The following is a 17,156-nucleotide window of genomic DNA, read 5'->3' as shown; positions in this document are numbered from 1 at the left end:
GGTGATCTGGCTCCAGGGTTTACCAATTCGTCGAATACCGATCGATATTTGTGAATTTCGATCGATTCGATGCGGTTTGATAACCGAAACCGGTAGGGAATTCGGTAGAATTCAGTCAAATTCAAATTTAAAATTCATTTTTTTGGCAAAAATATTTGAATTTTACTGGTTTTTGTCGGTCTTTAAGCAGTATTCACAAAAACCGACGAAACCGTTGGGGACCGGTTTTCGATCCAAGTTCGATTTTTGAAACCCTGACTGGCTCATGCTGGATCAAAATGAGACGCTTGTCCGTTGGCACTGGAACCTAGCCGGTCATCGTCCCCTGGAGAATAAGGCTGGTAACGAAGCGAGTCGGGTCGAGGACCTATGGTTAGGGCTGGGTTTTTGCCCACTGCCCCGCGTCTCCCTCCCACCGCCGCTCACCCGTTGTCGCCCGCATCCACCGCTCACCAGTTGCCCATCCCGTGTCCACCTCCTGGCCACTGCTCGCCCACCGCCGCCTCTTGGACACCGCTCGATTGGCTCCGCCCACCCTGCGTCCGCCTTCGGGCCGCCGCTCGCTCGTCGCCACCTGCCCTACATGCGCCGCCAGTGCCACACCCACTTCCCGACCGTTGCTCGCGCTGACGCTCCCGCCTTCACACCCACGGTCCCTGTACGGTTTCATGTACTCATCATATTCAAAGTCAGAAGTATTTTTACACAGGTTAGATAAATCGGGATTAAGACCATCTCCAGCAGAATCGGCATTTTTAAGATCCGGCTGCTACAGTACTTTGAGGTGTACTGTAGCAACTCGAGCAGAGTCGGTATCCGGTGCTACAGTACTGCGGAGAGAGAAAATGGAGCAGCAAATCTGCGGACCTACTGTAGCAGTACTATTCACAGAGGCTGGCAGCGGGTCCGGAGAGAGAAAAAAAGGAGTAGAAGGTAGAAAATAGGGTAGCTGCTGGAGATGAAAAAATAAGGGATACTGTAATAGTGATAGAGGATGCTGTAATAGTATTTTAAAGGATAAAAATTTGAGTAGCTAGTGGAGATGATCTAAGTCGGTTTTCCGATTTAGTTGTCAGGCCTACTGGAGAGAAGTACACTCCAGCTGCGCCCTTTTCGCCACCCGGGGCTGACCCACGTTCCACCAGCAAAGACACTGAGGCAGAGATGCTCACTCGCCGACCGTTGCGTTCAAACGCGCCAATCCGACCGTTAGCCCACATAAAAAACCCCAAATTCCACCCCCCCCCCCTGCACGCACGGATACCCTCGGTGCCTCCTGTCTCCCCACCATGCTCTTCTCTGCCTCTGCCTCTGCTCCTCGTGCTCACAAACGCCTCACGCATTAAACCACTCGCGCACCCCGCAAGATCTCTCATGACCCGGATCTCCTCTTCTCACCACCAATGGCCTCGTATCTCCTCTCCGTCCTCCGATTCTTTCCGGTCCTGCTGACGCTGACGGTGCTGCACGCGGCGGCAGTGGCGGCAAAGAACATCAGCATCGACTCCGCGACGCTGTCCTTCTCGGACCTGATCCTGCTGGGGGACTCCTTCCTCCGGAACGGCTCTGTGGGGCTCACGCGGGAGACCGGCGTGCCGTCCTCCAGCGCCGGCACGGTCCTCTGCACCCAGCCCGTCGCGTTCCGGGTCCCCAACGCCACTGCCAACGCCACCGCTTCGTTCGCCGCGAGGTTCTCCTTCGTCATTGCCAACCCCAACGCGGGCGCCGCGGGCGGCGACGGCATCGCCTTCTTCGTCTCCCCCGACCGCGCCACCCTCGGCGCCACCGGCGGCTACCTCGGCCTCTTTAACTCCTCCGCCTCCGCCGCGGCCGGCTCCAGCAACGGCTCCGCAGCCATTGTTGCCGTCGAGTTCGACACCATGGCCAACTCGGAGTTCGCCGACCCCAGCGACAACCACGTCGGCCTGGACGTCAGCTCGCCGGTGTCCGTCACCGCCGTCGACCTCACCACGTCCGGGGTCGACCTCAAGAGCGGTAACCTCATCACAGCGTGGATAGATTACCGTAGCGCGGACCACCGCCTGGAGGTGTTCCTCAGCTACTCCGCTGCCTCCAAGCCGAAGCGGCCGGTCCTCTCTGTGGCCATCGATCTCTCAGGCTACCTGAAGGAGGCCATGTACGTCGGCTTCTCGGCGTCCACGGAGGGGAGCACCCAGCAGCACACCATCAAAGAATGGACCTTTCAGACGTTCGGCGTCCCGGCCACGGCCAACGCCTCCTCCTTTGAATCCAACGCCACCAAAAACTCGTCAGAGCAGGCAGCGGCGGTTGCCCCCGCCCCACACAACAAGGTTGGGCTCGCCCTCGTCATCCTGGGCAACGTAGCGCTCGCCGTCGCCTTTGTGTTCTTCGCTTGGGTGTCCATCAAGAAGCTCATCGAGCTCACATCTAGGAAGGAGGCCACCTTCTCGCCAGAGCTGCTCAAGGGGCCGAAGAAGTTCAGCTACAAGGAGCTGAGCGTGGCGACCAGAGGATTCCACTCGAGCAGGGTCATCGGCAAGGGCGCGTTTGGGACGGTGTACAAGGCCGTCATGCCGGGCGCGGCCACCGCATACGCCGTGAAGCGGTCAACGCAGGCGCACCAGAGCCGGAGCGAGTTTGTTGCCGAGCTCTCCGTCATCGCCTGCCTCCGGCACAAGAACCTCGTCCACCTCGACGGGTGGTGCGACGAAAAGGGCGAGCTGCTGCTGGTGTACGAGTACATGCCCAACGGCAGCCTCGATAAAGCGCTCTACGGCGAGCCCTGCACGCTGTCGTGGCCGCAGCGGTACACCGTCGCCGCCGGCATCGCGTCGGTGCTGTCGTACCTCCACCAGGAGTGCGAGCAGCGCGTGATCCACCGGGACATCAAGACCAGCAACATCCTGCTCGACGGCAACCTGAGTCCGCGCCTTGGCGACTTCGGCCTCGCCCGGCTCATGGACCACAACAAGAGCCCCGTCTCCACGCTCACCGCGGGCACCATGGGCTACCTCGCGCCGGAGTATCTGCAGTCCGGCAAGGCCACCGAGCAGACCGACGTATTCAGCTACGGCGTCGTGCTGCTTGAGGTTTGCTGCGGGAGGCGGCCCATCGACAAGGACGAGAGCGGGGGCAGCAAGAACGTCAACCTGGTGGACTGGGTGTGGCGGCTCCACGGCGAGGACAGGCTCATCGAGGCCGCGGACGCGCGGTTGGCCGGCGAATTCGACCGGGAGGAGATGCTACGGCTGCTGCTCGCGGGGCTGAGCTGCGCGAACCCAAACTGCGAGGAGCGGCCTGCAATGCGGCGCGTGGTTCAGATCCTGAACCGGGAGGCCGAGCCGGTGCCCGTGCCGCGGAAGAAGCCACTGCTCGTGTTCAGCTCCAGTGCGTCGATAAAGCTGCAGGAGATCGCCTTCTCATGCGGCGACGACGTCCGAGGCTGCTACACGGCAACCAACCCGGCGTCGTCCCCAAAATCGGATGGAGCCGACATCGAACGCTGATACCAAGCAATCGATATGAATTACTACTACTAGTGTGATATTTGTTCATTTGGTGTGTTGATAAGGGGAATATAGGCAATAATCCCACTGCTGTATGAGTCTTGAAGTGACCACATCGACGAACGTCAGTGGCAGCCGACATTGGACTGCCAAGCAATCAGTGTATTGATAATGAATTACTACTGGTGTGATTCTTATACGCATTTGTTCATGTGCGTGTTCTTAAGGGGAATATAGGTAATAATCCCCGCTGTTGTATGAGTGTTGGATTACTGATGAATCGAGTCATCTACCAAATTGTGTTTCTGAATATTTGAGACATCCTGTCTAAAAAAAAAATTGTAGGGTAACTACCTGCTGTCAGGTAGCCTCAATATTGATTCTGAATTTGCACAATCCAGGATCAGAGATGGATCATACTGGCAAACTTCACATCTCAATCTCGCAAATCATAACTCATTTCATTTGTTGTCAGTATTTTCAGACACCATATTTCTTTCTCTCTGTCCCCCCTTTTGTCTAAGTTCTTTGTCAGGCCGGAGATGCCTGACAGAAAGGACACACCATGCAAGAACAATTAATGATCAGAGATAGATGCACCACGAATGCTCGCCCCGTGCTACACTCTGTTTTGGGTCAGCTGTTTTGAGGTTGGCCTCAGGTCAGTGCTCCCGGCGGCAGGCAGAAAGCGGCAGAAACTCGAAAGGAGACTTGAGCTAGCCGAGAAAGAGCTTGGATCGGTCAGGGTCACGCTGGCAATGGAGAAGGTACAGCATAGTCATCCATAATTCTGCGAACATCAATCAGCTTCGTAAATTCTATATTTTTTACATATAAATATAGAGTCCCTATATCTGTGTATTCCTTCAGAATTAGCATAATGTACTGGAAATTTCTTGAACATACCTTACTTTTCTGGCAAAAGCCCCGTTGCAATTCAAAGTCAAGAGTATCCGAGTTTACTACACTTGACGTTATACAATCTCCTCCTGAATATACACGGAGGCTAGTCGGAAGATGTTCTGTTCTAACTTAGGATGACCATGATTAACTTTTGTCATACTATTTTGGGTCTGACTATCCACTTAGCTTCTTTCAAGCACACAGTCGGGGGCTAAGACTATTTTTACTCTGGACAATTTAACTCGGACCGTCTACTCAAGCTTCTCCGCGAGTAAACAGTGGGGGGACTAAACTATTTTGACTCTATGATTATGTTTCTTTGATTTATTTTTTTCACACTATTTTGACTTCGATTGTCTACCTGAGCTTCTTCCTCAGTAAATAGTCGGGGACTACACTATTTTGGCTCTGACTGTCCACTTAGCTTCTTCCAAGCATACATCCAGGGGCAAGGGAAATAATGATACCTGTGTTCGTGATATTTTAAAATTTATCTTGAAAAGCATTTAACTTAACTTACAGGTAAGAGAATTCTTGTAACAAGTCCGAGAGTGCTTGATGAATGAGTACGAACTACTAGCCGAGTAACACAGGGACCACGGCTATCGGTGACACTTGGCGAAAAAAAGCATATGACCTAGCCGGAGTACTTGAAAACAAGTTGCGAGAACTTTTCCTTACAGAGGGTTGAACATTTGTTATCCAATAATATTATTATGTTAGCGAGTATCGTTTTCTTAGTCATCTTAAAACTTGTAATTTCTAGTAATTTCCAATTCTTACTTGAGGATTGGTTTACAATTATTTTCATATTATTGCTTTGACTACTTGTTCTAGCCTATGCAGGAAAGAACAAACTTAAAGATTCATTCAAGGAAACTCAAAAGCATGCAAAAAGAAATATGATAACTCAAATGTTGCCTTTCAAGATACATTCGAAAGAGGATTACATATTCAAAAAACTATGACTAGACCTATCTTCGTTAGAGTATACGCATGCTCCTTCCTCCAGACATTCATGCCGATGGGGACAACACCGACAAGACAAGGGTTAGTTTCCTCATCATCTTCCATCTCCAAAGTGGGAGAAGTTGAAGCCATTGTGGCTTTGTCAAGAGATATCTTTATCAACTCCCTCTCCCGGGCTTCATCTTCTCACCCAACCTACTGGCTCTTCATTGTGGTGTACGGTTCCATCATCCACTCATTGTGCTTTGTGACATCCACTTCGGACCTCATCTTCACTAAAAAGCTATGCCTTTGGTGGTGTTGATGTTGTTGTCTTCCTTGACGACACACCTCTTTGGGGGAGCACCAGAGGTGACTTTATCAGTGGTTGCTTCTTCACCTTCATCAAAGGAGATTTGGATGATTGGTGGAACAACTTCAAGGGGCACATATGTAAGAGGGGAAGACCATTGTGAGAAGAGTTATGGTGATGGAGCATTGCTTTTCATTGAAAAACCTAAATGCTAAAGCTAGTAGAATGGCGAAAGATAGAAGAAGACAAGGGCCAGTCTAAGTCCCAATGGCTATAGATCACCTCTATTTGTAGAGGGGAGAGGAATCTCTACTGTTTACACAGTTATTAAGCATATGACTCTTCCCCGCACTACTTCCGACACACCTTTTAATGAATAGCATGCGAAAAGAGCACATACTTATCCAAGTGTCAGTGGTCGAGTCTTTTTCAGCTACAATGCAATAACTTAGGCTGAGTCGTCTCGGTTCCTGAAAACTTCTCCCGTTGTCAGGAATCCAAATCTCGCAAGAGGTCTCTTGAATTTACGAGGGATCCACCAGCGTCGCACGTCGTCTTGTGGCCGCCGTTAGTGCGTTGACCGGTCGACGAAGGTTGGTGGCGGGGCTGACCAAAGGCAGGTAGGGAGAAGAGGCCAGCCAACCAGGAAGAAGGAAGAAAGAGGAAGAAAAGGAAAGGAAAGGAAAGGAAAGAAAGAAAGAAAGAAAGAAAAGAGAAGGAAGGGGAAGAAGGAAAAAGGATGAAGAAAAGAGAAGGAAGGAGGAAGAAGGAGAGGAGGTTTTTTGGGAGTTTCATCGAATCCATCGTTGATTCCAATTCCTCATCGTGAAGGTGACTTTTAATTAGTCCTTAGATGCTTGTGGTTAGTGGAGAGCAGCCAATCTCATCATTGTTTTGGTAATTATATGATTTGTTTACCCTGCAGTGATATAATTTTGAAGTTTAGGCCTAACCGGTGTCGAATTTGATCCTATGTTTAAAAGGAAGGCTGTAGGCCCTTTTGATAGTTTTAAGATGGCTTTGGTCTTGGACTTTTTGGTTAAACGATTTAGGAGTTTTTTTTGTTAACTTAGAGTTGTTGTATGACAAGGGTTAGTCCATGGGTCATTGTCTTGTTCTTCGGTCTTTGACCTAGCTAGAGAAGGTTCTCGCTTGGTGTCTTGCAAACAATTAGGTAGATGGTTTTCCATAACCTTCGGATGTCGTGTATGTGGGGTTTTTAGGCGGAGGACTATGTCTCCTTTTTCTTTTGTTTTTGTGGCATTTTGATGCTAATGTATGCACTTGTTCAGGTCTTGCCATTTTGGACACATCTAGTTTCCGTTTTCATCGCCGGTAAGGCTAGTGAATGTAGTGGATAGCTACACTTTAACTTGTTATTTAGTTAACTCTATCTTTTAATTGTTGCACTCACTACAACTTATCAAATGAAATGTGAGCATGTTACTTACTTTCGGCCTTCGGAAGGTTTGATGTTTTCCCTAGATTATGAGATAAAGGAAGTGAGATATGTTTTTTTTCTTGCGGTTGCTCATATTCTTCCTATGCGTAGCATAGCGTATATACTTATGTTGAAAGTAATATCTTTCGATTTATGCATGAGCTTGTTGCCTTACATCTTAAATTAAGAAGTGAAGGAAGCGAGATACGTCGCTTTGCAATTTTTTTTTTTATCATAGTATAAAATTTTTGAAGTATTATACATATCTTGGGAAGTTATGTTATTGAAGACGCATGAAGTAGAATATGCATATGCATCTCATGCATTTGAAGTTTTGTTGTCGTTTTATGGCCGTGACTGTATTGGTACAACATTGTACATTGCCCGTGGAGGGGTATGACACATGCCTTTACATTGACTGTGTTGGGATAAGGGTGAGAAAGAGTATGTCATATGCATCCTTTCCCATGCAAGTGGATGTCTTTTCTTTAATTGCATCAATGTCATTCTTATATTGTGAGGTCTATAATATTGTTTTGGATGGTACAACTATGGTGAATTGTAGCTAATGGATGATAGCATGTGGTTGTTGTGGTATTGTCAGGCTTAATTATGTTTTTTCAAATATTGTTAACATGCGCAACTTATTATCTTTATTAAGATAAATATTTAATTAACTATAGCAAAATAAATTATTAAAGCAATTCGCTTACTGAGATTTTTGAATATCATCCTTGCTATCTTTCTAGTTGTACCTTGAGGTGATGGCGAGCTTGCATGATGGGTAGCTGCAAATTGTTTGCACTTTCATATTTATCATTTGATTAAACTTGTTATGCTATCAGTTGATGACTCTTAGCCCTGTTATGTAAAGTCTATGGTGGCTTTGATGTATGATCGAGATATGTTCTCGTTTTTTATGTTGCTTATACTGTTAGTGTGATATATATTTATCTTCCTCTGTGGTATTTGGTCAATTACACCTCAATTTTACATGGAAGATATTGCTGAATTTTTCTTTGAGGTTCAGTGGCTCTTATAGGTTAGTTTTAGTAGCACTTCGGGCTTATGGTGATCCAGTGTGTTACAACACTATTATAATTTTGAACCTTATTAATGGTTAAGATTATTTCTTTTTTCAACTATTAAGGTCGTAATTGCTAGCCCTTGAGGTTAAATGTCGAAACTCTTTTTTATTTAGGAAATAGATAGATGACCAGCAAACCAAATCCTGTTTGCACTACGCAAATCATAGATGCTGTCCAAATAGGCAACTGGAATGCTATATGAAGGTAATATTGAGTGATTCTTGCATATACATGGAAATTTCAGAATAATAGAAAAAAAGATCAGATCTACGTATAATATAAGAATTTATTAGCGTCCATGCATGCTACCCTTTAAGACATAAAGGAAATTGTCATATTAACACGTCTCATGATACAATTTAACTTCGACCAATAACACTATCTGAATATATAGTTAGATGTGCTGATATGATAATGATTATAGAACATTTCAGTGCACATGATTGACGATCCAAGTTTTACAACTCGACAGCCAGGCCAACAGAATATACACCGAACCAAACCGGCTTTGTCCATACTATTGACTTCGCGCAAAAGGCAATTTACTAATAAATAGATCTAACCATAAGAATATTGAGATGGAGCAAGAATACTTAGCCTGGTAAAAGGGACTTGTTTCATTGTCTGATAATCGGAGCTACTATTGTTTTCAGGAATGAAATTTTGTGCAAAAAGAAAGTTAAAAATGAAGTACAACATGAAATATTTTAGTTTCTACAATAACTCTAATATTATGACATTTGACTAGATAAATTTTGTACCCCATTAAAAAATATACACAATACTAGCCGCGCAATCACACTAGCTATTTTTGAAAAAGTCAACGACATGCCATCTTCCCACTCCCATCCCACCTTTCAGCACTTCTCGGATGCACAGAGCACATGGCGACTATGGATCTATGGGATCCCCCAAACCCTACATTCTCATGGGCCGTCCATAGCAAGGAGAGGGCTTAGATACCTAGCTGTGACGACGCCCCGAGGCGGCGACTCGCAAGGATCCTCGTCCGTGAGTTCCCATGATGTCCCCTTCGCCCTCCTGTTCGAGTAGCTTCTTGTCACGTCTGGGCGTTTGGCCGGCTATGCGATCAGGCTGTGGACTGGCCAGATACGGTGAGCTCAAGAAGGATGAAGCGGGCCATACGGTGAGCTCAAGGACAGAGTGAAAGATGATGCGCCGTGGTGGCGGTCACGGCCAGGGCGAAGCCGCAATAGGCGGCATGTAACAGTGCATGGTGATGTCTTCACCGGCACCGTCCGAGTGGGGGGACGTACTCCCGGCTGTCGGGACTCGGGATCGGAGGGCATGTCGGAGCTTGTCTGGCTATAGATCCAATTGCATGGAGGAGTATCTAGGCATTCTTGCTTTTTCTAGCCTGTCTATTCGTGCTTCTTGCTGGACTTCTTCAATGGCAAAGAGTGAAATTGGGATTTATCTGATGGCATATAGTGGATTACCTCACGCGATTTTCAGTATCTCTTTAGGGATTGGAAGGGGTTTGGACTATGGATCGAGAGCTTGATTACACCATGTATTGTCCATTCCGTCTATGCATCAGTTTTCCTGTCGTTTTGTTCCACAACGAAGACTAATCTTTCATTGGATTCAATTTTTTTGTTTCCGTTTAGTTTGTTTTCTTGCATGGTGTTATGATATTAACATAATTATTCAGTACCGATCGGAGTATTAATTGCTGTGTTCTGAGAGTGTCTAAATTTCAAGAGTGATTGAAATTTTGTTACTTTTCGAACCATTAGCTCAACCTCCAACAGCTCAAACAGTATTGCGATTTGAATATAATTATCCTAGTTTTAGATGACTGGGAAATAAGTAACTTTGAAGCGATCGAAAATTAGCAAAGTCGTTATTTTTATTATCAATACAAGAGATGTCTACAATTGTCCAGATGTTTATAGAGCAAACATGTATAATCTTTTTGAGCTAGCAAACAAATTCATTATTATTTTCACACCAAGAATTATCGCATCACGTACACCAGGAACGAAATTATGGGTGCCAGTCTCCACGCGTGCAAGATGCAAACACAGCTTAATCAGATCGCCGCCCCTTCGTCGTCGTCGCGCGCGCCCGAGCGTTCAGACGTCCGCGCGCGGCACGCAGCACGGGCTGCAGGCACATGGCTGCTTGTTGCTCCTCGCCGCCCTGGCTTGCCTACTGCGCTCCTCTGCCTCGTCCTTGCTGCTGCTGCTTCTGCTGGATCACACTCTTTACCTCCGCCGGAACCGGGACCCAGTTGCTCTGCGCCAGGTTGGCCATGCATGGAAACTTGCTCAGGAAGAACGTGCATATTTCCACCATCACCCTGCAGACATTGAAATCATCGCAGGTTAATTGGAATATTGTAACGAGAGCATATATCAATGTAGCACGCGCGTACTCTCCGATGTAGATGACGCTGAGGAAGGCGACGCAAACGATGACAATGACGTAGATGCAGGAGGAGAAATAGCGCGTGGTGCCGGCGATGTAGGCGCCGATGAGGCTGATGAGGTCGACGAACGTGGTGAGCATGAGCGCCACCACCTTGGCCTCCGTGTGGTAGAACCGCTCGCTCATCAGCAGCACCATGATTACCAGCGACGTCACGAATGCCGTCGCGTTGAAGTAGTAGAAGGTCATGTACCGCGACCAGAGCTCGTCGCGCAGCACCGGGTTGCCGGCGCGGTGGGGCCTCCCGTTAGTCTCGTCGACGTCGTTGTCCTGCCAGAACCCGCCGGGCGGGTTCAGGCCAGCCTGGTAGGTCACCGACGCCGCGACGGTGGCAACCACCATCAGCCACCCGCGCATCTCCTTGAACCACTTCTTGCGCTGCGCCACCGGGTCGTTGTCGTCCTTCTCCCCCAGGAGGAGGAAGCCCTAGAACGCAGCGCTCATCTCCTGCGCAGGAGCGGAGCCGCCGGCTCGCCCATCACTCTGGCTCTGGAGCGGCGTGATAAGCACCGGGATGCCGCACTTCCCGGAGGCGCTGAGCTCGGTGACCACCGGGGCCGTGCTGCCCGGGGCCACGTCGACTAAGCGGACGGCTCGACCTTCTGGTGCTTCCTTGATCTGAATGGACATTTTCCCTTGGGATCGTTGGGTTTCGCGCACGTTTTAAGACTGTGTGGACTATACGAGTATCATTGTCATCTCCCTATATACTGGGACTCAGTCTTCCTCTTAACGTCCGTGCGAGCATCGTCACCATTGCAAGCAAGCATCGTCTCCATTGCAAGCAAGCATTTCCACACTAATATTCTACCTTGAGTGAAAATGACAAAAGATGTATGCATCATATATGTGTGTTCCAACATGTACAAGAAAGGAATAAGAGAATCTCGTAATATAATTCCCACATAAAAGGAAAAGTATTCCTACCGTTCATAACATATATGCGATTTTATGGCGAATGGACGACGGTTATTAGAAGAATCTGCAATAAAGTTTTGCCAATAGAGTAATAACCCACAAGACAATGAGCACTTGAAAGATTATTGCAGAGTTCATACAGTCCTCGGAAAAGTGTGCTTACCACCGTAACGATTATTAAAAATTTAGTGATCAAGATGATGAATATATAGTGGGAGAATGATACCCTGTGTGTACCACGTACAGTTGTATTGCATAGCATGTTCCATCTTGTGTTTCTTTCTGCATATGCAGATACATTCGATAGGTCAGGCCCTAATAAAGACGTCTAAATGGGCCGTGCCTACTGGGCCGGCCCCAAGGCACGGTATTATAGGCACGGCCCAGGCACGGCACGACCCGATTACCGACGGGCCGGGCCGGCACGGCACGACGCCACGGGCCGTGCCTGGGCCGAGCGCGCGGCATGACAGGCCGGCACGGTCCGGCCCGGCACTATTTTCTATTTTTTTTATTTATATTTTTAATTTTTTAGCTATTTTTAAATATTTTTTATATTTTTATCTATTTTCTATATATTTTTATGTATTTTTTCATTTTTTATATTTTTTTTATCTATTTCGGCCCGTCGGGCCGACCGGGCTGTGGGGCCGAAATCGTGCCCGGGCCGGCCCGACACGGCATGGTCACCGACGGGCCGTGCCGTGGGCCGAGGGGAAGGCACGCGGGCCGGCACGGCACGGCCCGTTACTGTAGATGGGCCGTTTGGGCCGTGCCGTGCCGAGTCGGGCCCGTGCCGGGCCGGCACGAACGGCCCATTTGGCCATGTCTGGGCCCTAACAAGGTAGCCGAGCAAAGGTGGAAGGATGGGCCAACCAAGTTAGCACTGACTGCTTCTTGTCAGGGGGCGTTGGGTTGGGCGACAAAGGAAACAAGTAAAGAACTCACGTGATTCCCGTACGTGGTCGAGCTGGTGGAGAGGGAAGCTCGGTTTCTCTCCTTGCTTTTTTCCCGTCTCTCTCCTATCTTGCCAAGGCGACTGAGATAATTTTGCATCTCCAATAGTACATGTGAGCCAACTATAAGTGAGTCTACCTTATATATTTTCTTAGGTGAAGGAGAAAAGAAGAAAATATAGAGAAGGGTACGATAACAGTCATTCTTATCGCGTCACTAATGATAAAATATGAGTTCTTTAACCCGTCACTAATAATAATTATCAGTGATAGGTCATAATTGAGACCCATCATTAAAATGCGTCTCCTATGATCTGAGCAAGCCTGTTACCTATCACTGTGACCGTTATTAGTGATGGTGTATATACCACCCATCACTAATTATCTATCCCAGGTGACGGGTAACTTTCCAACCCTTCTTTAGAACTCGGTCATTAGTAACGTGTGTTAACTACAAACCGTCACTACTGATCAAGTCATCAATGATGGTTTCTTACCACATGCCATTAGTTATTGAATTATTAGTGACGGGTAGATTTCCAACTCGTCTCTTGGACTTGGTCATTAGTGACTAGTGTATTTACCACCTGTCACTGTGCTTACCGCTGAGGGGGTAGCATACTGCCCCCCTCGGCCTCTCCAGCTACCGATGCGAGGGGTTTCAGACTGCCCAGCCTCCGTCAAGCCCTATCACGCTTACCGCTGAGGGGGTAGCGCTCCGCCCCACTCGTCCTCACCATTGACTCCGTCTCTGGCTACTAACGCGGGGGGCTTCAGACGGCCCAACCTCCTACAAGCCCCATTGCTCTTAATGCTGAGGGGGTGGCATGCTACCCCCTCCGCCTCGCCATTGACTCCGTCTCCAGCTACTGATGCGGGAGGCTTTAGACTCCGATGAGCCCCGCTATGCTTACAACTGAGGGGGTAGCATACTACCCCCCTTGGCCTCGCCGTCGACTTCGTCTCCAGCTACCATAGCAGGGGGCTCCAGATGGATCTACCTCCGTTGAGCCCCACTGCATCCACCACTAAGAGGATAGCAGACTAGCTCCTTCTACCTCGCAGTCATTCTCTCTTCCTGCCCTTGCAACTATGTTCCGGACAGTCACGCCTCCGTTGAGTCACACCATAGTAGCACTTCGAGTGATGCGGCTCCTTCGAGCCACTCTACCATTTCCCCTGGTGTGCAACCCCGAAGAGCCTTGCGGCTCTTCACTCCTTGACCAAGACATCCGCGTCACAGCGACCGGGGGAGATCCGGGGTAGCCTGACATTAGAAGGGATGGATCTAGTTCTATGTACATCTGCTCGCCCCTTGGTACCTTGGAACTAGCGGATGAGGGGATACTATTGGGAAATGTCCCAGCCTGAAGATATTTAGACAATGCACTATGGTATACTATAGCCATCATAGTATCTCGACCACCACGTCATATGTAAATGTGTGAAGTACCCAAAATACCCCTCTATGTACATGATTGTAACATAATATTTTAGAAGCAGGCTAGTAATTTCTCATAAGCTCCCAAAGGGTAGGAGAGAGGGACCCTAGAGGTTTTTCCCCAGAACACTGGCTTTATTTCTCTCTCGTTCTCTCCTCTCGACTAACTGCTCATCTCCAAGCTTGAGCCTCTTATGAGTAGGGCTCTCGCCGCATCTGTTTGGGGCATGTCTTCCTGCTCCAACACTATTGCACTTATGTTCAGTACTCTGCATTGATATAGCTATTCTTTCTTTATTTTTTTGCAGAAATCTCTATTGGCACACCAATAATGATGGCTAAGAAGGCCACATCGTAGCGGGTAAACCCGCCTGAAGATGCATCTCGTGCGAAGAAACTTAAAGATGATCTTGGTATGATGTATGCTAACTGAATGCTGATGTTAATGTTTGCAAAATTGCAAATGAACACAAGATCTGATAATTTCCTTCTTAGAATAGAAAATGTGCTGAAGGGTCCATCTTTCTACCTGGAGCTTGACCAAACCCAACCCAATAGTGCATTTGTCATGCCAAAGGCTCAAATGTTGCTGAAGATGCATATTATGTCATCTATCTAGAAATATGATGAAGGTTTATCTGCCCGACATGGTTCATCAGCTTCATCCTTCCAGATGTGACTGTGCTCAGCTATAAAACACCAAGCTCAAAATGTTGTCATAGACATCATTTTGATCATTGAAGCTGATGACCAGCACGGTGGTAAGGTCCTCTATGGCAAGAATATCTACTTAGGTTACCAGAAGGTTCTAGTGGTCCCAGGAATGTTTGACATATCATCGTGGACCACTGCACAACAGCATCCTCAGCTTGATTACAATGTGGTTACATTGGTGCACACTTAGTGCTGGAATGCATAACTTAAAGTATTGTACAGGTATCACACATAGAACAAACACTTTGATTTCCTCCCTAGTCCTTGGATCACACACTCATTTCCTCGGTACCTACTGTTGATGGGGAAAGAAATCAAGGACAATTTCACCAATCCAATGATATTTGACAATGATATAGTTGATGCTCTTATTAGGTGGTTCAATCAACTTGATGTTACTATCCACAAATCTGATAATTCCATTCGTTGGTGTCACATCCTGGATATATATTTTGCAGTGAGCATTTCATCTTTAACATATTTTCCAAGGTTATGGTTTATTTTTATTCTATGTATTCCGAGATGCAATCAATTGGTGGTTTTAGGCCAGAGAGGATGCAATATGTGTTGAACCAGTTTGTACACATTGATCATAGCATTGCTCATTACAACATGGTGAATGCTATTAAACTCATCAAGTGTATTTGAAGATGGTTTGAACTATGCATTATATATTTTCTAACCGTCATTGTTTTACCTTGTTTTGTGTGCTGCATAATTTGTAGATAATCACTCCACTGCTGGTTTTTTTAACACGGTGCGCATATATGTGGGACATGAAGAATTATAAAGTACATGTTCTCAATCCAGCCCTTACCGGTGAGCGGTGCCAAGTTCACATTGACTTTGTTGTAGAGTAATAGAGACACAGTAGAATGAAAGTGAAAACACTTGTTGATTTTATTGATTGATCACATATGCAGAGTTAAAACTGAATATTTAGTTGTGCTCACGGTCATGAGCAGCGCTAAAAACCTAGCAGAGTTATAACTTTATGTTTTGGTTATGTCACTCCCGGTTTTAACGAACAAAACTAAGTGTGACTTATGTCTTCCTAGGAAGTTCATCACACATAAGGACATCATAGGTGAAGATAACAATACTAATACTTTAACATGCAATCATTCAACTCTTACATTAAAGACTTAAACTAAACAACTTGAATGCCTAAATGACAACAAACTAAATGGCAGCAGCGGAACGAAAGCATCGGCGACCAAACACTCCACATGCACCAATCGGAAGACATGCTCCTAGAACACCAGGTCTTCGTCTTGAAAATCTTCAAAGTCTTCCACTAAGCAGCATATGAATTGTGGGAGATAGCGAGGGTGAGAATATGTAGTACTCAACAAGTGTGGTAAAGTAATAACATGCAGGATTTCGACAAGAATAGGCTAACATATGGTATATTTACGTAAATACGAGTAAAGAAATAGTAATGTAATTGAAAATATGGAATATTGTTAAGTGAATGTAACCCAAACGTTCCAACAATTATCCTCTGAGGTTAACCACCATAACTATCTAGTACTACATGTACTATAACCAAAACCATAACCATAACCATAACTAGATAATCATAACCATAATCAATTAATCATGTGTGGATCCAAGTCTCCCATAACCGCGGGCGCGGTTGATATATCAGATTTTACACTCTGCAAAGGTTGTCCAGCTTTCCCCATGAGTCATGATTTCCATGTTGCTGTCTTCACGAAACACTTAACACACGCCAGTGGTGTGCTGCCAGGAGATCACTATGAAGCATGGTCCATCAATTAGGTCCTGGTACCCCAACGAATGCGAGATAGGTGCCTATTCAATATGCTAAGCCTTACCCATATTTCTTGGGTTATCGCTCCACGAACTAGTCCTTATATGTGACACTTGGGCAAAGACTATCCAACAAGGAAATAGCGAACAAAACCTAACACCTTTGCTTGAACGTATCCACAAGCCCACCACATGAACCACCATTATCAAACCATCTCCTTGCCCAAATCATAGGGTTCCATGTTACTATATCAAGTTTACCATCAATACTGCATATGTCCACTAATCCTGTAAATGACACTTCCCATCATCCTGACATCATGGCTGAGTAAATCTACCACTTATGCTTCAAGGTATGTAAAGGAAAAACTAGGGCAAACCCTAACATAGGTGACTACCCATCATATTAACAGACACTACATGCAATTTGCAAAACAAAATATTTAAAAATATAGGTATAAGATGATCAAAGACACTTGCCTTCTCCTTGCAGCTGCTTAGTGTACTCTAGCTTCTGGTCTTGGCGTTCCTCAAACTGATCCGGGAAGTTGTTTTCTAATCACATAATTACCGGTAAAGCACACAAAAAATACACTAAGAACAATATATAAAATAAACGAACAACAAGACAAAACCTATCTAGAAAGATAGAGCTCGGAAAAAATGCTAAAAAAGGAGTTAGGATGACAAAGTTCTGCTAAAAAAAGATTAGGGTT

At 46.6% G+C, this 17,156-nt stretch overlaps 1 protein-coding gene and 1 pseudogene across 1 annotated transcript; one reads left to right on the top strand and one right to left on the bottom strand.

The window, feature by feature from the left end:
* Nucleotides 1-1,286: 1,286 nt before the first annotated feature.
* On the top strand, nucleotides 1,287-3,779 carry LOC133930636 (probable L-type lectin-domain containing receptor kinase S.7). Its single transcript, XM_062377321.1, has one exon. The coding sequence runs from the start codon at nucleotides 1,404-1,406 to the stop codon at nucleotides 3,486-3,488; it is 2,085 nt and encodes a 694-aa protein (XP_062233305.1). The 5' UTR covers nucleotides 1,287-1,403; the 3' UTR covers nucleotides 3,489-3,779.
* Nucleotides 3,780-10,090: 6,311 nt separating this feature from the next.
* Nucleotides 10,091-11,417, bottom strand: LOC133883311 (uncharacterized; annotated as a pseudogene).
* Nucleotides 11,418-17,156: the final 5,739 nt, after the last annotated feature.

The sequence above is a fragment of the Phragmites australis genome, chromosome 10 (assembly GCF_958298935.1).
Source record: "Phragmites australis chromosome 10, lpPhrAust1.1, whole genome shotgun sequence".
NCBI classification, from domain to species: Eukaryota; Viridiplantae; Streptophyta; class Magnoliopsida; order Poales; family Poaceae; genus Phragmites; species Phragmites australis.
This window is presented reverse-complemented; position numbering and strand designations above follow the sequence as displayed.

Bases quoted from the DNA above. Each gene is read 5' to 3' on its own strand.
- LOC133930636 (XM_062377321.1), top strand. From the start codon at position 1,404: ATGGCCTCGTATCTCCTCTCCGTCCTCCGATTCTTTCCGGTCCTGCTG.